General features: G+C 42.3%; 1 protein-coding gene across 1 annotated transcript in view; it reads right to left on the bottom strand.

Moving 5' to 3' along the window:
* Positions 1–25,079, bottom strand: part of slc1a9 (solute carrier family 1 member 9) — a gene marked incomplete at both ends in the record, with an annotated part of 117,338 nt that overhangs the window by 17,201 nt on the left and 75,058 nt on the right. Inside the window, 6 exons of the mRNA XM_079564707.1 lie at positions 6,468–6,594; positions 8,027–8,132; positions 8,214–8,476; positions 9,533–9,685; positions 18,003–18,155; positions 18,315–18,441. Coding sequence (XP_079420833.1) covers positions 6,468–6,594; positions 8,027–8,132; positions 8,214–8,476; positions 9,533–9,685; positions 18,003–18,155; positions 18,315–18,441 — 929 coding nt within the window. The remainder of the gene's footprint in view (positions 1–6,467; positions 6,595–8,026; positions 8,133–8,213; positions 8,477–9,532; positions 9,686–18,002; positions 18,156–18,314; positions 18,442–25,079) is intronic.

The following is a 25,079-nucleotide window of genomic DNA, read 5'->3' as shown; positions in this document are numbered from 1 at the left end:
ACTTTGGATTGGGAGTGTAACCCGGAGTAGTTGTACCGGTTCCCTACATCTCTCGCTCTTTTACGTCAACTTTTAATATGGTTTACGAACGTAATATTGTGTTACTTTGGTCCGCTTTCGCGAGACCTCCCGCGCTGCGTCTGACGCAACTTCCTCTTTTATCATGGCGCGCCCCACACACTCCATTCTAGGGATGGGCGATACCACATTTTTTGGAATCGATACGATACCGATACTTTTGGGGTCTTTTTTGTCGATACCGATACTGATACGGTCATTTCATATGGGTGAATGTATTTCAATCAATATACATTTCTAAAACTGGTTATTTTCTATACTTAACCTCTTAACTCCCGCCTGAACCGAGAGGATCTTTTTCCTCACGTCGTCAGATTTTTTCTCCATCATTTTTTTGTTGGGTATTCAACTCATTTCTGTCATTTTTTGTCACATTTTTGTCATTTTTTGTCACATTTTGTCATTTTTTGTCAATTTTTTGTCACATTTCCATCATTGTTTTTGTCTCAGTTTTGTTGTTATTTTCACAGTTTTTTTCCAGAAGCTTTTGGACTGGGGTAAAGCCAAACTGGAGAAAATTTGCTCAGTTCAGGTGGGAGTTAAGGGATTAACTGGTTAATTAAACAATACTAATGTGAAATTAAATACATAAACAACATTTAAAAATAATACTTAAATGACGAACAGAACCTAAACCAGAATGATCTGCCCGGCTCAGTTCAATCCTTTGCTGTTGTGACTGTTTTGGCTCAGAACAAAGAAATAAATCATCCTTTTGTGTTGATAATCGCTGCCCCGCCTGCCTTTTACATATGCAAATTAGTATCGATACTTTTTACCCAATATCGATACTTAAAAAGTAGCCGTTTGGTATCGATATATCGATACTTTGGTATCAATCCGCCCATCCCTACTCCATTCTCCGTGTTCGTGTGGGTGAGGCAACTCCGAGCGGCTACACAGGTACGCGATAGACCCTTTAAATAGCTGGTTTTAAACTTAAAATGCTGTTGTAGTGACTGGTATGCCTGTCAACTTGTAGGCGCCCCTACCTTTAGCGGGACACTACGCTGGTGCCCGATATTTGATCCGTTTAAGAGGAGACTGGTGAGCATTCATTCATTTGTTTGTACTAGCATGCTAGTGTTAGCTATTAGCCGCCAGCCTTTGTTTTGAATGGGGCTCCGGACATTTGTTGTTGGTGCGGGCGCTAGCAACCTCTGTCCTCTGATCATTTTTGTCCTACGGTGTTTGTCGTATTGATATGTTTATTTAATGCTACACTGGCAGGATGTTGTCCGTGAGTTACATTAACAGAATGAATTATGAAGTAAACCAGTTATTGGCCTTTGAATATTTAGCTTATTGTGCACAAGTTGCATTATTATTCATGGTGCAGTATTAATTGAACCTAATGATATATATGAGTTCTCTAATGATTATTGATTTGTTTTTTGGGAATTTGTACATGTACTAGACCTGTTTTGTTTGAGGATTAATATGTTTAATCAACATAACTGAAATGTTATATCTTCCACCCCCCTTTGGACCTAAGGGGGGTGGAAGGTGCTGTATAAGTGGTGGCCATTTACCATAAAAAACACAGTTTGGGAACCACTGTATTTCTTCGATAATAGGTGGGGAGGTGAAATATGAGAGCTAGTGTGTGTGTGTGTGTATGTGAGTGAGTGTGTGTGTGTGTGTGTGTGTGTGCGTTAAGGTTTTGTTTATTATTATTATTTAATTTTTATTGTATTATTATTACTGTTATCATTTGATTGCATCTACTCTGCTGTTTTCTGTTCTATTTATCTTGGACATTTTTAGGACCCCCATGAAAACGAGATGATTCATCTCTTGGGGCTGATCCTCTAATAAAATGTTCATAAAGAAAGAAAGTTGGTCCTGTTTATGCAGGCCAGGTTCCTCTCGACTAGATTCGTGGTCCATCTAATCCATTGATCCATCCAATCCACGGTGCTCCACACCGCCTATGGACCCAGCTGATGGCGAGCTGAAAGCCCAGGACCGAAACCCCTTCAGAACCACTGTTCGGTAGGAGGCGCTGTAGCCTGCTCAGCCCACACACACGCTCAATCACATTCCATGAACTCTGAACACTGAACTATATACTATAATCCCTATGAACTGAACTCAAGTCAATCAAACCGGACAATCATCCATGGGACTTTTCCCCATTATTTCTTTTTGTAAATAATGTAAATATTGTACATGTCGAATACACACTTCACATCTTGCTGCACCATATTCTGTGTCCTGTTGTGGTTTACACTCTGTTCCATTTCCCTCTTCAGAGCCGAGCAAGAACTTCTGGTCATAGCCTAACATAACTGACCAAACTCACGTTCACTATCCCTTTGCTCTTTAAAGGGAGTGTTACAGGAGCAAGAGGGGAGCTTATGGCATGAAAATGAGGACGTGAAACTTGATTAATATTGCATTTTCTCACCAAGATAGTGATGAAGATGCGTTTGACAAAGGCCTACAGAAGACCTTTAAATGTAAGTCCTGATGGAAATGCTTAAACGTGGGCGTGCTTTTCAAACCTTTCCATCTTTTGTGATTCAAACGTTCCCAGTGTGTGGAATCTCTTGGCTCTGATTTCGTGTCTCAGCGTCTCTGCTTCCCTTCAGTCTTTGCAGATCCCACACACAGAGAGTCGGCCCTGACCCGGTGCAGGCGTGAGGTTTACTCTCTCTGCTGACCCACATCATTCAGACTCTGTTTGTGGAGGGGGCGGAGCCTGGGCCCGGCTCTGACCATATTTAGATTTTGTGATTGTTAATCTTAACCTCTTAACTCCCGCCTGAACTGAGAGGACCTTTTTCCTCACGTCATCAGATTTTTTTTTTCCATCATTTTTTTGTTGGGTATTCAACTCATTTTTGTAACTTTTTTGTCATTTTTTTGTTATTTTTTTTACATTTTTTGTCAAATTTTTGTAATTTTTTTGTCAAGTTTTTATCACATTTTGTCACATTTTTGTGATTTTTGGTCATTTTTTTGGTCAATTTTTTGTAATTTTTTGTCAAGTTTTTGTCACATTTTTGTCATTTTTTTGTCAATTCCTTGTGACATTTTTGTGACATTTTTGCCACTTTTTCATCAATTTTATCAATTTTTTGTCCTTTTTTTCGTCATTTTTTTTATCACATTTTGACCAAAAATTTACCAAAAATTTACCAAAAAATGACAAAAAAAATGATGAAAAACTTACCAAAATGACAAACAATTGACAAAAATTTGACAAAAAATGATGAAAAAGTGGCTAAAATGTCACAAAAATGACAAAAAAGGACCAAAAAAGGACGAAAAAAAAGGACAAAAAAATGACAAAAAATGACAAGAAAATGACAAAAATGTGACAAAAAGTTGACCAAAAAATGGACAAAAAAAATTGAAGAAAAAATGATGACAAAGTGGCAAAAAATGACCAAAAAATGACCAAAAAATGACAAAAAATCTACCAAAAATCTACTAAAAAATGACCAAAAAAATGACAAAAAATTGACAAAAAATGACTAAAAAAGACAACAACAAAAAAGACTAAAAATTGACAAAAAAAATGTGAAAAAATGATGAACATGTGACAAAAAATGTACTATTCGCCAAAAAGTTACAAAAAAGTTACACAAATTAGTTGAAACCCCCCCAGAAAATGATGGAAAAAAAATCTGATGACGTGAGGAAAAAGATCCATTTAGATGAGTTTTGTAGATTTAAGCTTTCAAATGAGGCGTTACACTGGCCTACAGGATTTGGGTAAAGCTGAACTGGAGAAAAGTTCTCGGTTCAGGCGGGACTTGAGAGGTTAAACCACGAGAAGCACATCCCTCAAACATCACCTTTAAAGACAATTGGCCAGACACAGGAGCTCCTCCTCGTTCTCCCTCCTCCTTTCCCTGAACCTTTGAGGCGACGTCATGAGGTTGACCTTAAAGAACAGAAGCTTCAGCTGCTCCTTCTGCACCAGGACAGTCTGAACTTTCCTAACCCAGAGGGAACAACCAGCACATCACGTTGTCAAACTCATAAAAACTATGACACCCACAATATGTGCTCCACAACCTCCTGGACCAATAAACCTCTGAGATAAGAAACTACACAGACTGATCCTAAAAACACTGTTTCATCCTCGACTCTGTCACAGAATAAACTGCTCTTAACTTCCACCTGAACGGATCCCATTTTCTCCAGTTTGGCTTTACCCTAATCAAAAAGCTTCTTGGGGAAAAAGCACCAAAACAGCCAGAAAAAATGAGAAGAAAACAAGGATGTAATCACAACATACATGACAAAAATTCAACGAGACGGGGGTCTTCCCTGCTGCGTTTAAAGGGGCGGTGGTGAGGCCCCTGTTGAAGAAGAGCAATTTGCAACTTGCAATGTTATTTTTTCTCACATTTATGGCAGTTAATCTACAGAAAAAGTTTCATATTCATATCTGTACCTTTAAAACCTTTCCCTATTCACAGTGTTTCGCCTTAATTAACTGTCCCGCAGCCAAACTGTCACTTGACTTCACTCCAGAGATCGGAGAGTTTGGAAACCTTCGGGGGACAGTGCAGTGTGGGATGTTCTAAGCTCCTTCTGGGCTGATGAGGAACATCCTGAGGTTCCTCGACTGAAGGAGGTGTTAAAGGAACCACATGCCTCCTTTAACCCCTTAACTCCCACCTGAACCGAGCACATTTTCTCCAGCTTTACCCCAATCCAAAAGCTTCTGGAAAAAAGGTGTGAAAATAGCAACAAAAGTGAGACGAAAACAAGGATGAAAAAGTGAAAAAAGTGAGAAAAAATGGACGAAAAAGTGACACAAAATTTACAAAAAATGGACAAAAAAATGACAAAAAAGTGAGAAAAATTAGACGAAAATTTAACGAAAAATTTAGGAAAAAATGGCCGAAAAAGTGACAAAAAAATTACAAAAAAATTACAAAAAAATTACAAAAAATTGACAAAAAAATCACAAAAATGACAAAAATTTGACAAAAAAGTGAGAAAAAAATGACAAAAAATTGAGACAAAAATGTACAAAAATTTGACAAAAAAGTGAGAAAAAATTGACAAAAAATTGAGACAAAAATTTGACAAAAAAGTGAGAAAAATGGACGAAAAAGTGACAAAAAAATGACAAAAAATGACAAAAAAGTGAGAAAAATTAGACGAAAATTTAACGAAAAATTTTGGAAAAAATGGACGAAAAAGTGACAAAAAAATTACAAAAAAATTACAAAAAATTGACAAAAAAATCACAAAAATGACAAAAATTTGACAAAAAAGTGAGAAAAAAATGACAAAAAATTGAGACAAAAATGTACAAAAATTTGACAAAAAAGTGAGAAAAAATTGACAAAAAATTGAGACAAAAATTTGACAAAAAAGTGAGAAAAATGGACGAAAAAGTGACAAAAAAATTACAAAAAATGGGAAAAAAATGACAAAAATGGACAAAAATTTGACAAAAAAGTGAGAAAAAATGGACAAAAAATTGAGACAAAAATGTACAAAAATTTGACAAAAAAGTGAGAAAAAATGGACGAAAAAGTGACAAAAAAATACAAAAAATGGAAAAAAAAATTACTAAAATGGACAAAAATTTGACAAAAAAGTGAGAAAAAATTGACAAAAAATTGAGACAAAAAATTTGACAAAAAAGTGAGAAAAATGGACGAAAAAGTGACCAAAAAATTACAAAAAATGGGAAAAAAATGACAAAACTGGACAAAAATTTGACAAAAAAATGAGAAAAAATTGACAAAAAATTGAGACAAAAATGTACAAAAATTTGACAAAAAAGTGAGAAAAAATGGACGAAAAAGTGACAAAAAAATTACAAAAAATTGAAAAAAATGACAAAAATGTACAAAAGTTTGACAAAAAAAGTGAGAAAAATTCTATGAAAAATTGAGACAAAAATGGACAAAAATTTGACAAAAAAGTGAGAAAAAATGGACGAAAAAGAAACAAAATAGACATAAAAGTGATAAGAATTTGACAAAAAAAATTGAATAATTTGATGAAAAAGTGACAAAAAAGTCCTGAAAATTTGACAAAAATGAGATGACCGCCCAACAAAAAAGTGATGAAAAAAAATCTGATGATGTGAGGAAAAAGATCAATTTAGTTTTGTAGGTCTTAGCTTTCAAATGAGGTGTTCGTCCAGTGCTCAAAGTCCTGTCATTGTTCTGAACATCGTCTTCACTTTCAGATGCCTTTAGGAGACGGTCTGGACTTTGTGACAGTTTTTGTTTCATGTGAACAGGTTCAGCCGTTACCGAGATATTAACCATACAGTCCTGTTACCATAGTTACCACGAGAGAATGAACGCGACCGACAAAAGCTTTATGAACAGATGTTGATGTTAATGATGAACAAAGTCTTCATAGATGTTTCATAAATGACGTGTTTCCAGAGTCAGACTCACCACATGATCATGGACACCATGGTCATGATGATCTCGTTCAGGATGTTGAAGAAGTCGCACATGACGCGTCCTCGCTCTCCCATCCGACTCATGCAGATCCCGAAGGTGATGAAGAACCCGATCAGGCCTGAGGGGCAGAGGCAGGGTCAGGGCAGAGACAGGGTCAGAGCAGAGACAGGGTCAGAGCAGGGTCAGGGCAGAGACAGGGTCACAGGGTCAGAGCAGAGACAGGGTCACAGGGTCAGAGCATCAGGGCAGAGACAGGGTCAGGGTCAGAGACAGGGTCAGAGCAGAGACAGGGTCAGGGCAGAGTCAGGGTCAGAGGCAGGGTCAGGGCAGAGGCAGGGTCAGGGCAGAGACAGGGTCAGGGCAGAGACAGAGGCAGATGTGACAAAAATTCAACAAAAATGTGGCAAAAATTCGACAAAAATTTGACAAAAATTCAACAAAAATGTGACAAAAATTCAACAAAAATTTGACAAAAATTCAACAAAAATGTGACAAAAATTCAACAAAAATTCGACAAAAATGTGACAAAAATGTGACAAAAATGTGACAAAAATTCAACAAAAATGTGACAACAATTTGACAAAAATTCAACAAAAATGTGACAACAATTTGACAAAAAATCAACAAAAATGTGACAAAAATTCAACAAAAATGTGACAAAAATTCATCAAAAATTCAACAAAAATTCAACAAAAATTCAACAAAAATTCAACAAAAATTTGACAAAAAATTGACAAAAAATTGACAAAAAATCAACAAAAATGTGACAAAAATGTGACAAAAATTCAAGAAAAATGTGACAAAAATTCAACAAAAATGTGACAAAAATTCAACAAAAATGTGACAAAAATTCAACTAAAATTCAACAAAAAAATAACAAAAATTCAACAAAATTTCAACAAAAATGTGACAAAAATTCAACAAAAATTCAACAAAAATGTGACAAAAATGTGACAAAAATGTGACAGAAATTCAACAAAAATGTGACAAAAATTCAACAAAAATGTGACAAAAATGTGACAAAAATGTGACAAAAATTCAACAAAAATTCAACAAAAATTCAACAAAAATTCAACAAAAATTCAACAAAAATTCAACAAAAATGTGACAAAAATTCAACAAAAATGTGACAAAAAATGTGACAAAAAATGTGACAAAAATTCAACAAAAATTCAACAAAAAATCAACAAAAATTCAACAAAATTTCAACAAAAATGTAACAAAAATTCAACAAAAATGTGACAAAAATTCAACAAAAATTCAACAAAAATGTGACAAAAACTCAACAAAAATGTGACAAAAGTTCAACAAAAATGTGACAAAAACTCTACAAAAATGTGACAAAAATTCAACAAAAATGTGACAAAAATGTGACAAAAATTCAACAAAAATGTGACAAAAATTCAACAAAAATTCAACAAAAAAACTAACAAAAATTCAACAAAAATTCAACAAAAATTCAACAAAAATTCAACAAAAATTCAACAAAAATTCAACAAAAACTCAACAAAAATGTTGAGCAGAGCAGGGTCAGGCAGAACCGGACTCACCCAGGACGTTCATGCCCCACTTGTACTCCAGCTTCTTCTTTCCCACCAACAGCGGCTCCGTCTGGTTCGACACCGTCACCTGGGTGTATTTCAGCACCGTCTGCACCTGAAACAAGAACACGTTTAAAATACAGATGTGGAGCAGGTGTGGAGCAGATGTGAGGCAGGTGTGGAGCAGCTGTGGTACCTGTTGGAAGCAGGCCTGGACCAGATTCTCGGGGAACAGGTTTCTGATGAGGTCGAGGAAGGCGTCCAGACTGCTGACCTCCTGGTTCTTGGTCGGGGGCGGGCCGGAGCTGGAGCCCCCTCCCCTGAGCTTGGGGTTTCCCGGGTGGATCCCGAGCACCAGGATGACCCCGAGCACCGCGGCGATGACGGTGGTGGTCATGTAGTAGACCATGGCTCTGCTGCCCATCCGCCCACTGGAGCGAGCGTCCAAACCGGCCAGGCCTGGAAGCAACGGGCCGAGTCAGAAATGTTAGAGTTGCCTTTATTTCACAAAATAACCTACTGTGCTTGTATTTTTATGTTAACCCCTTAACTCCCACCTGAACCGAGCACAAGTTTGGCTTTACCCCAGTCCAAAAGCTTCTGGAAAAAAAGCTGTGAAAATAGTGACAGAACTGAGACGAAAACAATGATGGAAATGTGACAAAAGAGTGAGAAAACATTGACAAAAAAGTGACGAAAAATTGATGAAAAAGTGGCAAAAATGTCACAAGAAATTGACAAGAAATTAACATAAAATTGACGAAAAAATGACAAAAATGTGACAAAAAAATGACAAAAATTTGACCAAAAAATGACAAAATGTGATAAAAAAAAATGGACGAAAAAATGACAAAAAAGTTACAAAAAAGTTACAAAAATGTGACAAAAAAATGACAAAAATTTGACAAAATGGGATAAAAATTGGACCAAAAAATGACAAAAAATGTGACAAAAAAAGGACAAAAAATGTATTGAAAAATGACAAAAATGTGACAAAAAATGACAAAAAACAAAACAAAAATATGACAAAAAAATGACAAAAAAATGACAAAAATGTGATAAAAATTGGACAAAAAATTTATTAAAAAATGACAAAAAAATGACAAAAATGTGACAAAAAATGAAAAAAAAACGTGACAAAAAAAGGACAAAAAATGTATTTAAAAAATGACAAAAATGTGACAAAAAATGACAAAAATATGACAAAAAATGAAAAAAACGTGATAAAAAAGGACAAAAAATGTATTTAAAAAATGACAAAAATGTGATAAAAATTTTAAAAAATGACAAAAAAGGTACAAAAATGAGTTGAATACCCAAGAAAAAAATGATGGAAAAAAATCTAATGACGTGAGGGAAAAGATCCTCTCAGTTCAGGCGGGAGTTAAGAGGTTAAACTATTTTCTGATAAATAAATAAATATATATACATATTCCAACAGAGATCATTTTGAAAGGTGGTGAAGTGATGGAGGTTGATGGAAGGGGCGGGGCCAAAGTGAAGCCGTGGTCTCACCTGTGATGAGGCTGGAGATGATGAGCGGCAGGATGAGCATCTTCAGCATCCGCATCAGGATCTCCCCGGGAAACGACACCATGGTCAGCGCCGAGTGGTCCTTCACCTTCATGTACCGCAGCAGCGCCCCGAACACCGCGCCCATCACCACGCCTACGGGAGAGAGAGAGAGTTTATACCCATCACCATGACTACAGGAGAGAGAGAGAGTTTATACCCATCACCACGCCTACGGGAGAGAGAGAGTTTACACCCATCACCATGACTACAGGAGAGAGAGAGAGTTTGTCGCGCGCTCACCCCTAACACCAAAACAACAACAGTTTTCCATAAATAAACCACAAACCAGGGGCGGACTGGGACTGAAAAACAGCCCTGGACTCTGGTCAGCCTGGCCCAAATTAGCGTAAAGACGACACTTCCACAAATACATATGTTAACCTCTGACCCCCCGCCTTAGCCGAGAGCATTTTCTCCAGTTCGGCTTTACCCAAATCCAAAGGCTTCTTGACTGGAGAGCAACACTGTAACGCCTCATTTGAAAGCTAGAATGTAGAAAAGTGATGGTAACTTTTTGTCACGGAGTCGCTGCATTTTTGGCATGTTTTTGCTGCTTTTTCATCACGTTTTTTATCACTTTTTCTTTGTGTTTTCGTCATTTTTTATCACTTTTTCGTTGTGTTTTCGTCACTTTTTTTGTCACTTTTTCTTTGTGTTTTCGTCACTTTTTTTTATCACTTTTTCGTTGTGTTTTCGTCACTTTTTTTGTCACTTTTTCTTTGTGTTTTCGTCACATTTTTGTCACTTTTTCGTTGTGTTTTCGTCACTTTTTTTATCACTTTTTCTTTGTGTTTTCGTCAATTTTTTATCATTTTTTCTTTGTGTTTTCGTCTCTTTTTTTCATGTTATTGTTTTGTTTATTGTTATGTATTGCTTTTTTTTTTTTTGCTTTGTTTCCGTCACATCTTGTTGCTTTTCCAACACATTTTTGTTTTTGGATGGTTTCCTTTTAAGCTTTTATATGGGTAAAGCTTGGTTACGGTAAGGGTGAGGTAAAGTGAGAGGCCGGACCGGTGGCCCCAGTGGTCCTTCTGTGCTCTTCCAGAATGGACATATGGCCAGTCCGGCCCTGCCACACACGCCTCAAGTGCCACAACACCAGGTCTGATCTGAGTTTTAAGGAGACGTTTCCATCGTGTGTCAGTCTTTACCTCCTGATGATGCTCCTTGTGGAGCCACAGCTCAGTCCAAAAGAAAGAAGCACATTTCACAGGGCCATTCAGCCGCTCCAAGAATCCTGCAGCTGCAGCGCAAATGTTCCAATACGCTGCAGTTTTCTTGTAACTGCTACATAACTCTGTAACTCCTCCACAGCCGATATGACAGTTTCTGATCAGTTAAATCCTGTACATTTCGTAACTTTGCGCATTCGAACGGTGTCCAAGGCGAGGCTGCTCTGTCCCGCCCGCTCAGCTTGGATCTGCAGCAGCGGAGGGACACTTTTATTTCTTTAATCTTTATCAAACATTGCGCTGCATCAGCATGTTACGCGTTTACCGGAGAACCCCCCCTCGCAACCCACCGCCTCCGCAGGTCTGGGGAAAGCATGGGGAGGGGGCGGCACCACAACATCACAATGTGAGTCGGTCCCGCCTCCTGTCCTGCCCACTTTTTACGCCAGGTATGACACTGAAGATTGCAAGGAGTAGGGGCGGAGTGGCCATATGTCCATTCTGGAAGAGCACAGAAGGGCCACCAGTCCCGCCTCAACCGAGCTTTACCCAAATCTAAAAGCTAAAAAGAAAAGCATCAAAATAGCGAGAAAAAAGAGGATGAAAAGTCAACAAAAACGTGAGAAAAACACAACAAAAAATGAAAGAAAAAATCATTAACAAAAATATGACAAAAATGTGGCGACTTGACGAAAAGTTTCCATCACTTTTGTAGGTCTTAGCTTTCAAATGAGGCGTTGCATTGTTGCTCTCCAGTCGAGAAGCTTTTAGATTTGGGTAAAGCCCAGTATAAAAAAACATGAATCTAAAAGGAATTCCGTGGAGTATGGCGCACCACAAGGTTCAATTTTGGGACCGTTATTATTTATTATTTATATTAATGATTTTGCTTCTGTTTCTACGACCGCCTTTCCCGTTCTTTTTGCCGATGATGCCAGTCAAAAAAATAATAATAAAAAGCCGAACTGGGGAAAATGCACTCGTTAATGTTAAGGTGGGGGGTAAGAGGTTAAAATATGTATTTGTGGAAGTCACAATTACGCTAATTTGGGCCAGGCCGGTCAGAGTCCAGGGCTGTTTTTCAGAAAAGCCCCTCATGAACACAGATGGATCCGTTAGTTGAAGGACAAACAGAACATAGACTTGTGGATTTCTGCTGTGTGTGTTCGGCGTCTCGTCCTCCACAGACCGACAGCTCGCGTGTGGTAACGAGGCTGTGTGAGAATATTAACCAGGAGGCCATTAAATCCTCCAGTTTCCAGCTCACTTTATGACCTGCATTATGGCTTTTTTTTCGACGCTGTTAAAGGTTTTAAGCGAAACCACAAAATGAAGTAAGTGAACACACGAGCTCGGCGGATTCCGTTTTTCATTTGCGTGGTATTTACGGCCGTTTCCTGTAAACGTGGCGGCTTCGCTCTGGCGTCTCCGCTCTGCGTCTGCGTGTCGTTTATTTTACAACTGGGAAACTGTAAAACTCTCATGAACGGAATAAACGCAGCTTTCATTTTATTCTCGCTAATTTACAGCAGATTCCTCATTGTTTAACATTGTGTAACTTTGTGCTAATGGCTTCCCACGTTTTCCAAATGATCCACATAAAATAACACCACGCAATAGAATAAATGAGTTTGAGTGTCTGGCTGCGTCCGAAACCATTGAATTATAGCCTCTAAGCGCTAACACTAACTCCTGACCCTTAACCTTTCATGGGGTCGACTGTTAGATCTATGCAGTTAGTGAACTATAAAGATACAGCAGCATTTGCCCAATTCGACCGACCTTACCCAGGGGAAGGGGAAGTGACATCACCAACAGCTGTTCTTCTTCTTTAAAGTTATTGGCGGACTGCAGGCCAAACAAAAACGCATGTCGCCCCCTAGTGTACAGTGTCCAACAACAACAACAGTGTCCACATTTAAGGAGAAAAAAAATCCAAATGATCCAAACATGTACCTTTAGTGTTATTTTATTTCAACAGCTGTTTCATAAAGCTACAGCAGCAAATGATCCATGTGGCTTAAGTTTCTACTAAATGAAAACAAAAGCACAAACTGCCATAATTTAATCCGTTTACTGAGTTTCCTCTTTAACACTGACATGTGACTGAGCTGTGGGGACGACAACATGGATTTATCACTTTTATAAAGTTCAAACAGACTCAAAGTCAACATGGAAGAACTTTAATTCAAGCAATTTTAAGTCATTTATCTCATATAAGATGGTCATTTTTCCAGTGTTGTGCTTTACTTTGGGGTCAGCGGCTTCGGCCCTCGGGGTATTTTCAATAAAGAAAGTCGGCCTCCACCAAGAAAACTTGCCCACCCCCTGGTATATGATCTGCACTCTTACCTTTTACTGTAATTAATTAATTGATTGACTGCGGAATTCTTCCGCAGTCAATTATTGGTTTTCATGTTCTTTATTATTATTCCTCTTCCATCTTTTTCCCGATTTTCTAGAGCTTTCAGCACCTTCATGCTTTGTGCAATTTATGCAAGTTATGCATCAAAACGTTCCACATGTTGAGGAGAAGGGTGCTATTACTTTTGGGACTTCTGCAACTTACGGTTTTTCCGCAATCGGCCGAAATGTCGGAGATTTTTCCCATTGACTTATAATGGGGCTGCCGCAAATCCATGCTTTTCTGCACTTTTCTCTGCATTTTATGCAATTTCTGCACTTTGTGCATGTTCAGCTTCTGCAACTTGTGGGTTCTGAGAAAAAATTGGCCTTCTGCAGATTTCCATTTTTTTTATACGGGAGTTTGAAATTTTTGCATTAGTGTGTATGTGGACCTGTCGCATTAGTGTGTATGGGGTGAATCCAGCCAATGGGGAGACTCCAGGACTTTCAGCCATTTGTGCTTCTGCCAATCAAGCACTGAGGCCATTTCAACAGTTTGACCAGTTGCATTTTAAAGAGTTTATGCAATTTACATAATTTATGCGAATTATCCCATTCATGCATTTTACCACTTTTGCAATTTATACAGTTTATGCAACATGACATTTTATGCATTTTACTAGTTTATGCAAATTTGATTATGCAATTTGAAGAGTTTATGCAATTTCTGCATTCGCTTCCCGCATTTCCGCAGTCAATCGCAATGGCGCAGCCATTGCATTTCTAGTTTTTATATTGATATTTAATGAATTTGATCTTTCTCATAATTTGATGCCACTATGACGCCCTTTGTATGAATCGCTTTACAAATAAACTTGCAGTCTTGAAATAAATGAATAAACATGTTGTGGTTTGGATCCTCCGTCTCCCGCTCGCTCTGTTTCCGGAGATGGTGTGAAACGTAAATCCTCCCTCACATGCGTTACGTTTCGACGCTTCCTCTCGCAGTAATTCTCTGGTATTTCCTCGTCAGACACCGTTCGGACGTTTTAAAGGGTTCAGAGAGTTAGGAGGCTCTGGACCCGGGGGGAAAAGTCCCGTTTAGGCGGCGGCGCCTGCGCTGACGGATGGGGACGTCCTCCCAGTGTAAACATGTTTAGAATGAGGTTTAAATCGGGAGATGGATTACACACAGTCACATACCACAGTCCCGGAGGCCCCGCTGTTTACTCCAGACCCACGGGGCCGAACGTGCCACCAGAGGGACGTGCCTTTAGTCATAACTACTCAGAGCAAACTGGCTTATGATGGTTCTGTGCTGAAGCTCTCAGTTGTCCATGTTCTCGAGTGTTTGGGGATACGGTGTGTAAATGTTATTAAGAATCTGCTTCTATAAACAGCCACGCACTTGTACTGAAGCTCTGGCCAGTGTTTTGACTCCGCGATGAGCCGTGATGGGGGTCACGTATTACAACAGTGACGAGTTATAAGAATGTATAATATTAAACATATTACACAGAATACAGCAAAACAGTCACTACAATTCAACCTCTAACCCTCCACTGTAAAGTGCACACGACACATTAGACAAATGCTTTGCTAAAACATATTTAAGATGGTTATATTTAGGATTTGTTCCCAGCTTTCTTTAGTTTGGCCATTTTTGTGACGTTTATACCGTAAATGCTCTAATATAGGCCGGGGCCTTTATTTACTCAAGGGCATCGAGGACCAGGCCTTTATTGGAACCAGGCCACAATTAGAGACAGGCCTTTATTTCTATTTGAGCAAAACGGACGACCAGGAAAATGAAGAAAAGCGAGATCTGTGTCCATTTGCACCTAAAATATTAGGTTTATTTATTAATGAACATTTCAAACCCTCTCCCAGCGGCTGGAACATTGACGCCTTTTATTTTGTCGGGACAACAGGAAGTGTTTTGTTGCTGTTAGCGGAGCTTTGACATCAGTGTCACTGCAGGTTTCTGTTTCGTTTTTACCGGACCGGATTATTTGTTGTTATCTTGTGTAAAAGGCGAGTTTAGACGGAGCGTTTGTGTTCGTGATCGATCATGAGACTGACCCGAGAGAAGACGAGACGCTCGCGCTGATGGGAGGAGTTATTTTGAGGCGTGGGACTGACCTGCACACGGAGCAGCTGGACGTGCTTTGAAGACGCGATGGAGACTTCATTAAAACCCTGGAGGGTCACACAACATTTGTTGTTTGCACTGTTTCCAAATATAGTCACAGGAGGTTTGAAAAGTGGCTAAATCTGTGTCAAAGTTATGCTCGGATCAGCTCCTCCGCAGCGTCCCCCCTCGGCCCGGGTTCCCGTTTGTTACTTCCTGCACGTGAGTTTTCATTTACACCAGTATGAGACAAATTCCTAACATGGGGAATATTTTGTACCGCTATAGTTTCATCACCGGGGCTGAAGTCACCAAGGTGGTGAGAAAGCTCCTTGGTGGCAAGGCTCCGGGGGTGGATGAGATTCGCCCTGAGTACCTTAAGTCTCTGGATGTTGTAGGACTGTCTTGGCTGACACGTCTCTGCAACATCGCGTGGCGGTCGGGGACAGTGCCCCTGGATTGGCAGACTGGGGTGGTGGTCCCTCTCTTTAAAAAGGGGGATCGGAGGGTGTGTTCCAATTACAGAGGAATCACCCTCCTTAGCCTCCCCGGTAAGGTCTATTCCGGGGTGCTGGAGAGGAGGATCCGGCCGATAGTTGAACCTCGGATCCAGGAGGAACAATGCGGTTTTCGTCCTGGTCGTGGCACACTGGACCAACTCTATACCCTTCATCGGGTACTCGAGGGTTCGTGGGAGTTCGCCCAACCAGTCCACATGTGTTTTGTGGATCTGGAGAAAGCGTTCGACCGCGTCCCTCGTGGTGCCCTGTGGAGGGTGCTCCGGGAGTATGGGGTCCGGGGCCCTCGTGGTGCCCTGTGGGGGGTGCTCCGGGAGTATGGGGTCCGGGGCCCTCGTGATACCCTGTGGAGGGTGCTCCGGGAGTATGGGGTCCGGGCCCCTCTGCTAAGGGCTGTCCGTTCCCTGTATGACCGCAGCAGGAGCTTGGTTCGCATTGCCGGCAGTAAGTCAGACCTGTTCCCGGTGCGTGTTGGTCTCCGCCAGGGCTGCCCTTTGTCACCGGTTCTGTTCATTACTTTTATGGACAGAATTTGTAGGCGCAGCCAGGGGCCGGAGGGTGTCCGGTTTGGGAGCCTCAGAGTCTCATCTCTGCTGTTTGCGGACGATGTTGTTCTGATGGCTTCAACGAACCAGGACCTCCAGCACGCACTGGGGCGGTTTGCAGCCGAGTGTGTAGCGGCCGGGATGAGGATCAGCACCTCCAAATCCGAGGCCATGGTTCTCCACCGGAAAAAGGTGCTTCCCCTCTTCAGGTCGGTGGGGAGTCCTTGCCTCAAGTGGAGGAGTTCAAGTATCTCGGGATCTTGTTCACGAGTGAGGGACGGATGGAGCGTGAGATCGATAGACGGATCGGTGCAGCGTCAGCAGTGATGCGGTCGCTGTATCGGTCTGTCGTGGTGAAGAGGGAGCTGAGTCGGGGCAAAGCTCTCGATTTACCGATCGATCTACGTTCCCACCCTCACCTGTGGTCATGAGATTTGGGTCATGACCGAAAGGACAAGATCGCGAATACAAGCGGCCGAAATGAGTTTCCTTCGCAGGGTGGCTGGGCGCACCCTCCGAGATCGGGTGAGGAGCTCAGTTACCCGGGAGGAGCTCGGAGTAGAGTCGCTGCTCCTCCACGTTGAAAGGAGCAGCTGAGGTGGCTCGGGCATCTGTTCCGGATGCCTCCTGGTCGCCTCCCGCGGGAGGTGTTCCAGGCATGTCCTAGTGGGACAAGGCCTCGTGGAAGGCCCAGGACACGGTGGTGGGACTATGTCTCCGAGCTGGCCTGGTGTCGCCTCGGGGTCCCCCCAGAACAGCTGGAGGAGGTGTGTGTGGATCGGGAAGTTTGGGCATCTCTGCTGAGACTGCTGCCCCCGCGACCCGGCCCCGGATAAAGCGGAAGAAAATGGATGGATGGATATAGTTTCTAATAAAAGCCCCGGCCTGTTTTAGAGACCGGCTTTAATTTGCCTCCGCCAGCCGTGAACCCGGCCTCTGTTAGAGACCCGGCCTCTGTCAGAGACCCGGCCTCTGTCAGAGACCCGGCCGCTAATGGAATACAGGCCAGTATTAGAGAATTTACAGTAGTTTCACCTCCTTATTGGACACTGACAGGAAGTGACAGAGATACGTTTGTTAACTGTGATGTCACGACTTCCGCTTCCGGGTCGTAGCAGACCGGCAAATATGCAAGAAAAAAACATAAGCAACTCTTAAAAACAACCATCAATATTTCTGAAGCTCAACACAGAGTTTCTGAACCTACTTATTTCTCAGACTCATGAACCAAAAATGCCGCAGCTCCTGCAAAAAAAGTCATATTTACTAAAGTCACTAAATCCGGGGTTAGCGTAGCTGCTGCGCCGTTAGCATTTATCTCCACTAACCCGGAAGTACAGATCTTGATAAATATGACTTTTATAGCAGCAGGTTCTGCATGTTTGGCTCATGCGTCTGATAAATAAGTCTGTTCAGTTACTCTCTGTGGAGTTTCACAAATATTGACTGTGGTGTTAAAGAGTTTTTTGTAGTTTCCCGCACATCATAGAAGGGGGCGTGGCTTTGCCAAAGTGAATAATAGAAAAGTTTACCTCATAAACCTTCTTGAGTTTCTTTACCATCATCTTATTTGAAGTTAACGATACTTTAAATATTAGCAACGGTCAAATGAATGGCCGGGGATTCTGCAGTACTATGTAATACTGCATGGAAACATTGTAAGTATTTGACCCTCCCGTCACATGACTGAGCCGTTACCTCCGACGGTGAAGCCCAGCAGCAGGTTGTGAGTGTTGCGGCTGCAGTGTCCCGCGTCCTTAAAGGCCATCTCCGTGTTGTCGTCCCGCGGCGGCTCCTCCTTCTCCTTCTTGGAGCTGAACTGGTTCGCTGGCGTCTGGTTCGTCATCCTGCCTGGGGGCAGACGGAGGAGAGGGGGGTCAGACATCACACTTAAACATGAATCAAACGCAGTCAGTGAAGTCAGTGAACGGCAATAACGAGGTGTGGTTTCAAACTATATGTTTCTACAGGCCTTTGATTGTCTGTAAACACTGATGGGCAGAGCTTAACCATTGTAGCTCGTGTCATACGCCGTGTTCCTGTGGTCGTCTCGCTCAACTCGGGAAACAACTGGGTTCACTTTGGGCGGGTCAAATACCTGCCTCTCCTGTGCGTCTGAAGTTGGCTTGAACGCAGCCTGTTCTTTAAAAGGGCAAACGGCGGAAAAGCCCTGCTCTCGCGGGGTGGGCGGAGCCTCCACTGAGCTCCAGAGCTTGACTGACTCTGGAGCCAGTCAATGCACTGAAAAGGCTTCCACTTTTTCAGGCTGATAAACAAAAACCAGCGTGGTTAAAAATGCTTCACCCGGCCCAGCGTGGTCACATGGGTCACATGGGTCACATGGGTCACATGGGTCAAAGCGCTCTTTCGAAAAAGACAAGCTCTTTGGAGCCAGGCTTTAGGCCGTTCTAGGAAGATCTGAAGTCCCATTAGAATCCTGTCTATCAAGTGTCTTTTGGAGTCGCCCCTGGCCACCAGGGGGCGGTATTACAGTAATGTAAGAGGAGCGTTCCTCGCCCACTGAGCGCTACTGAGTAACAAGTTACTTTAATCCGATTACTTTTTTCAGTAACGCATCGCTATCTGCTAGCCAGTCATCAGATTAAAACTATTATTCCCTGTCACAGTGCATTCATTCGTTGCTATATCTTTCTTTTTGCATCACAGGGAGTCACGAAATGTCTGCGTCACATGACGGTTTCAGCCTGACGACCTCGGCACAAACATATTCACCTTATTCCGGAGGCTCGCGTGGGCGCCGCCATGAATTGTGCCCGCCCCTTTTCTCCTATGTGTTAACATGGGACTGGAGAAGTCCACATAAAATCAGTCACTACACGAAAACAAAGCCGTTTTCAGGCTGCAGTGTTGACTTGTTGGTGACATTTTACACAAATCATTCGACTAAACATCAGATTCGTTCTCCTTCGTCCTCCGTTGAAATGAACGGGCTTCGCGCTCGACCGGAAGTGTCTGGACAACGAGGTGCCGAGACAACGCAAAAAAGTGGCAAAAGTGGGCGGAATAAGGTGAAAACAACAGGAGGAGGAGAGAGATAAACGTTTTCTCCCTGGGAAAACTGAAGAGTCACGATTTTGTGTCGGATAAAGATATAAAGGTTCACTGACAAGTGTTTGACACGACGTCCAATGAAGAAACATTTAGAGTCGCAGCGCGGTCCCACCAGGAGGCGGCAGCAGAGAGCGGATATGAGGACAAGGAAAGACCTTTGTGGAAATGCATTGATCAGCAGAACAATGAGGTGGTGGTCAGATGAGTGGTCAGATATACAAACCACCATGGACTAACTCAGCTGCTAATCGAGTAATCGAATGAAGTTACTGACAGTAAAGTGTGTGCTCAGTTTAACCTCTTAATTCCCACCTGAACGGATCCCATTTTCTCCAGTTTGGCTTCACACCTAATCAAAAAGCTTCTTGGGAAAAAAGCACCAAAACAGCCACAAAAAATTAGAAGAAAACAAGGATGTAAACGCGACAAACGTGAGAAAAATCCAACAAAAATGTGACAAAAATGTGACAAAAATGTGACGAAAATTCAACAAAGAAGTGACGAAAATTCAACAAAAAAGTGACAAAAATTCAACAAAAATGTGACAAAAAAAACATACAAAAGGTGACAAAAATGTGACAAAAATGTGACGAAAATGTGACAAAAATGTGACAAAAATGTGACAAAAATTCAACAAAAATTCAACAAAAATGTTACGAAAATTCAACAAAAAAGCGTCAAAAATGTGACAAAAACTCAACAAAAATTTTACAAAAATGTGACAAAAATTCAACAAAAACTTGACCAAAAAAAACATACAAAAGGTGACACAGCAACAACGTGAGGAAGAAGATCAGTTTTGTGGGTCTTAGCTTTCAAATGAGGTGTTACACAGGCCTCTATAACAGCCAAAGAGGACAGAACGCTTTTGGTTTAGGCGGGTGGTAAGAGGTTGACGGTAAACCTCCAGTTTGGCTTTACCCAAATCTAAAGCTTCTCCAAAAAAGTGTCAAAAGAGACAAAAAAGCAACAAGAAGTGACGAAACAGAGAAGCTTTTAGATTTGGGTAAAGCTGAACTGGAGAAAGTTAAGGCGGGGGTTGTTCCTCTGCCTTCAACCCTTTTCACGCTGAACTGTCCTCACGAACTCACCAATAAAACTCATAATCCCACATCAGCTCCTGCAGAAACCTCTGTCTGTGAGTCTCAAACTCAGAGGAAACGTTTTTCTCTCCGCTCTGACCTCACGTTTCCTCGGGGTGAAAGGTCGTTCGGGGTCAAGCTCAGCTCAGCTCAAATCAGCGCCTCTGTTTGGGGAAAGTCTCCGGAGACGCCAGACACACGGACCAAACACAAACCAAACACTCCAATCAGCCACGGAGTGAACTCTGGAGGGTTCAGGAGGAGGGGCCCAGAGGAACCGCAGAGGAACCAGAGGAACCAGAGGAACCAGAGGAACCAGAGGAACCGCAGAGGAACCGCAGAGGAAACGCAGAGGAACCAGAGGAACCGCAGAGGAACCGCAGAGGAACCAGAGGAACCAGAGGAACTTTAGCTGATTAAAGATTTACATGGAGAATAGAGAAGAAAGTGCACCGTAAATAATAAAGCATAAATAACAACAATAACAAGAGTCAGATTGTTTGTTTCAGCTCAAATAAGTTATTTTTTTGCCCAATTTTTCCTTCTTTTAAAACTCATTTTCTTATCTTGCTTTAATTTCTTTTAACATTTTTCCAATTTCCGCCCATTTTTCTTATTTTTGCCATAATTTCTCCCATATTTCACACATTTCTTGACAGTGGAGATCAGCTCCATGTTGTAAATGTGCATCTCCTGCACATTATTGTTCTGTTTTCTGGTTCAAGACAACAAATATTTTCCATCCATCCATTTTCCTCCGCTTTATCCGGGGTCGCGGAGGCCTCAGTCTCAGCAGAGAGGCCCAAACTTCCTGATCCACACACACCTCCTCCAGCTGTTCTGCCCCCGAGGTGACACCAGGCCAGCTCGGAGACATAGTCCCACCAGCGTGTCCTGGGTCTTCCACGAGGCCTCCTCCCAGTAGGACATGCCTGGAACACCTCCCGCGGGCGGCGACCAGGAGGCATCCGGAACAGATGCCCGAGCCACCTCAGCTGCTCCTTTCGACGTGAAGGAGCAGCGACTCTACTCTGAGCTCCTCCTGGGTAACTGAGCTCCTCAACCCCGTGAACTGCTGCCTGAACGTGGTGGGGTTGTTTGAGCACCTGAATGATCCTTGGAGCTCTGTAAGAAGGGTCTCCCATGGCAAACAGGTCTTAGACGAAGAGCCGTTCAGAAGACTTCTATGGACAGCATAAAATGAAGGACCGTGACGTCGCCTGGTATGGCGGTGTGGCTCCGCCCACGGGGCCCGGCTGGGCACAGCCCGAAAGGACGACGTGGGCCCGCCCTCCTGTGGACCCACCACCCGCAGAGGGATCCGTGGGGGTCGGGTGCAGAGAGACAATGGACAAATGTTTTATCATCGGAAAAAAGTATTGTTCAGGTATCAGTATCGAAAACCAAGTATCGTTAAAGTACTGGTATCGGGAACAATGTAACCGTACCCAGCCCTGCACTGGAAGGCCCTGTACACCCAGGACTCAAACCCGGGACCTTCTGGTTGTTTGTTTTTAAAGCCCTTCATGGTCTTGCTCCGTTATATCTGAGTTGGTGACCGTACATCGCCCCGGCAGAGTCTCCGGTCTCTGATCACATGGTTCTGGACGTGCCCAGGTCCCGGTACAAACAGTGGCCGATGGTTCTTTCAGGGTTGTAGCGCCTAAACTGTGGAACAGCTGCCCCTCAGTCTGCGTGTTCTCACTGAGCTGTCCCGCTTTAAGTCCAGATTGAAGACACATCTTTTCAAACTAGCTTTTAAGACTTAGATCGCACTTATTTGATTGATTGATTTTTTTATGTTGTTTTATCTTTCTGTGAAGCACTTTGGTCTTCCTTGTGTTGTTGTAAGGTGCTATACAAATAAACTTTGATTGATTGATTGATTGATTGATCGTTGTGAAGCAGGTGTGTCAGTGCAGATCGATCCCCCTCTGTGCTTTTATCAGTTTGGGATCGAAAAGTTAACAAAGTGAGGAACTGAACATAGATTATTCAGGATTTAGTCGAGTGTTGTTGTCAAAGTAACTAAAGCTTCTAACTAAACAGAATCCAAACAGACATTTCTTTGAAGGTAATATTGAAATCATCAATAATCATTGGCCTGTTCAGTGATGCAGCGCGGTCCCACATCTGGAGCGCAGGGAGAGCAGAGGAGCCAAAAGCTGGACATTTACAGACGGCAAGAAACATCTCCGGGTCAGCGGAGTTTGGGGAGTCTGGAACAGATGCCTGGAAAAACCTCGTGTTCTGGAGCAGAGCAGGTCGTGTTCACTGGTTTGTCCGTCCCCTTGTGTGTGCAATGAGTTCTTTGACCACATTGTGATTTCCTGGTCACATTTTCCAACTCTCAAACAGTTGGATTGTTTGAAACGGTTGGATTGAAGCGTCCCAGGTGCTGGTGATGTTTTTAATGTTGGGCCTTTTCCACCAAGCTGGTGCAGGTGCTGGTTTTGGGCCGGTTCCAGTCTCAGAACCGGTTCTTTCGTTTTGTACAGAAAAAATGCCGGCTCTTGGTTCCAAAAACTAGTGCCAGTCGGGAAACAGTTAAAAGCTGGACCAAGAAACGAGCACCAGTGATGTCAGCAGCTGGGGGTGTGGCTTTTTCTGATATGAGAGAACCAGCCCAGAACCAGAACCAGAACCAGCACAGAACCAGAACCAGAACCAGCCCAGAACCAGAACCAGAACCAGGTTTTCTCTGCACTGCATCGGCCACTCATTTAACCTCTTTCCCATCATTTTTTTGTTGGGTATTCAACTCATTTTTGTAACTTTTTTGTCTTTTTTTGTCATTTTTGTTGTCATTTTTTGGTCAATTTTTTCGTCATTTCTTTGACAAATTTTTGTAATTTTTTTGTCAATTTTTTCACATTTTTGTCACATTTTTGTCATTTTTTTGTCATTTTTTTGTCAATTTTTTGTCAATTTCTTGAGACATTTTTGTGACATTTTCATCATTGTTTTCGTCTCAGTTCTGTCGCTATTTTCACACCTTTTTTCCAGAAGCTTTTGGATTGGGGTAAAGCCAAACTGGAGAAAATGTGCTCGGTTCAGGTGGGAGTTAAGGGGTTAAACCAGAGGACACTCATATCAGGACAGTAGAAGAGAGTAAAGCTGTGGTGTTAGTCTCAAAGGGAGTTGAATCCACATGGCTTTCAGTAACTGCCGTTCTCTGAATGTTCATCGTCCTAACTAGAACTACACAGATGTTTAACTACAGGTGAGAGTAGTGGTTAATAGAGGAAGGGACTGAGCTAAACTGAACTCCTCCCTGTGGTTTTTATCTGAGCTGACGAAGCCTTTTGGATGAAAGGTGAAACGTTCAACACTTCAACCAGAAGAGGACTCAAGAACCTTCATGGAAGATGGACGACTCCTAAACTAAACGCAACATGGTTCACGCGTGATCTTGCATGTGGCGCAGGTTTTGTGCTAAAGGCTGCGCCGCTAGTGAGAGGGCGTTATTTAAGAAAAAGAGGCGACTGAGGCTGGTTCATTACAAGCAGCACTTGGAGCCGCTCTTCTGTGGCAACGTTCACATCATGTTCCTCTTTACATCGCGCTGCCTCGTCTTCTTCCTTAGAATCAACATCAAAATGAAAACAAAAGCGAAATTGCCTTGAAAAGTCTGTTTGAGCGTCGGTTACGCACGAGGTTACTTTGATACAGTAGATCAACGCTCACACCCCTAACACAAAAACAACAACAGTTTTCCATAAATAAACCACACGTGCCTCAAGTGCCACAACACCAGGTCTGATCTGAGTTTTAAGGAGACACTTCCATCGTGTGTCAGTCTTTACCTCCTGATGATGCTCCTCGTGGAGCCACAGCTCAGTCCAAAAGAAAGAAGCACATTTTACAGGGCGCGGAGCAACTTTTTTTTTTCTTTTTACAATTCAGCCGCTCCAAGAATCCTGCAGCTGTAGCGCAAATGTTCCAATACGCTACAGTTTTCTTGTAACTGCTGCATAACTCTGCAACTCCTCCACAGCCGATATGACAGTTTCTGATCAATTAAATCCTGTACATTTCGTAACTTTGCGCATTCGAGCGATGTGTCCAACGCGAGGCCCCTCTGTCCCGCCCGCTCAGCTTGGATCTGCAGCAGCGGAGGGACACTTTTATTTATTTAATCTTTATTAAACATCGCGCTGCATCAGCATGTTACACGTGTACAGGAGAACCCACCGCCTTCCGCAAGTCTGGGGAAAGCATGGGGAGGGGGCGGGACCACAACATCACAATGCGAGTCTGTCCCCCCTCCTGTCCTGCCCACTTTGTGCGCCAGGTATGACACTGAAGATTGCAAGGAGCTCCACCGTCTGCGCAGTCGTCTGCTCTACAGCCTGAGCTATGAACCACAAGATCTGACCCAATGTGTCATTTACAAAGTATACAAACAAAAAAACAAACAAACAAACAAACAAACAAACAACGTAAAAGGCATCCAGTGGTCATTTCTAATCATCAAACAGACGAGCTGTGGGAAGTTACGATGCTCCAAAGCAAACTGGACACAACCAGAGTCTTTTGTGCAAAACATTCTGTAAAAACGACAGAAAATTTGACCAATATTCAGCCAAACCTGCAGCGAAATGTCTTTCAGATCACATCA

The sequence above is a fragment of the Gobius niger genome, assembly GCF_951799975.1.
Source record: "Gobius niger genome assembly, chromosome: 10".
Lineage (NCBI taxonomy): Eukaryota > Metazoa > Chordata > Actinopteri > Gobiiformes > Gobiidae > Gobius > Gobius niger.
This window is presented reverse-complemented; position numbering and strand designations above follow the sequence as displayed.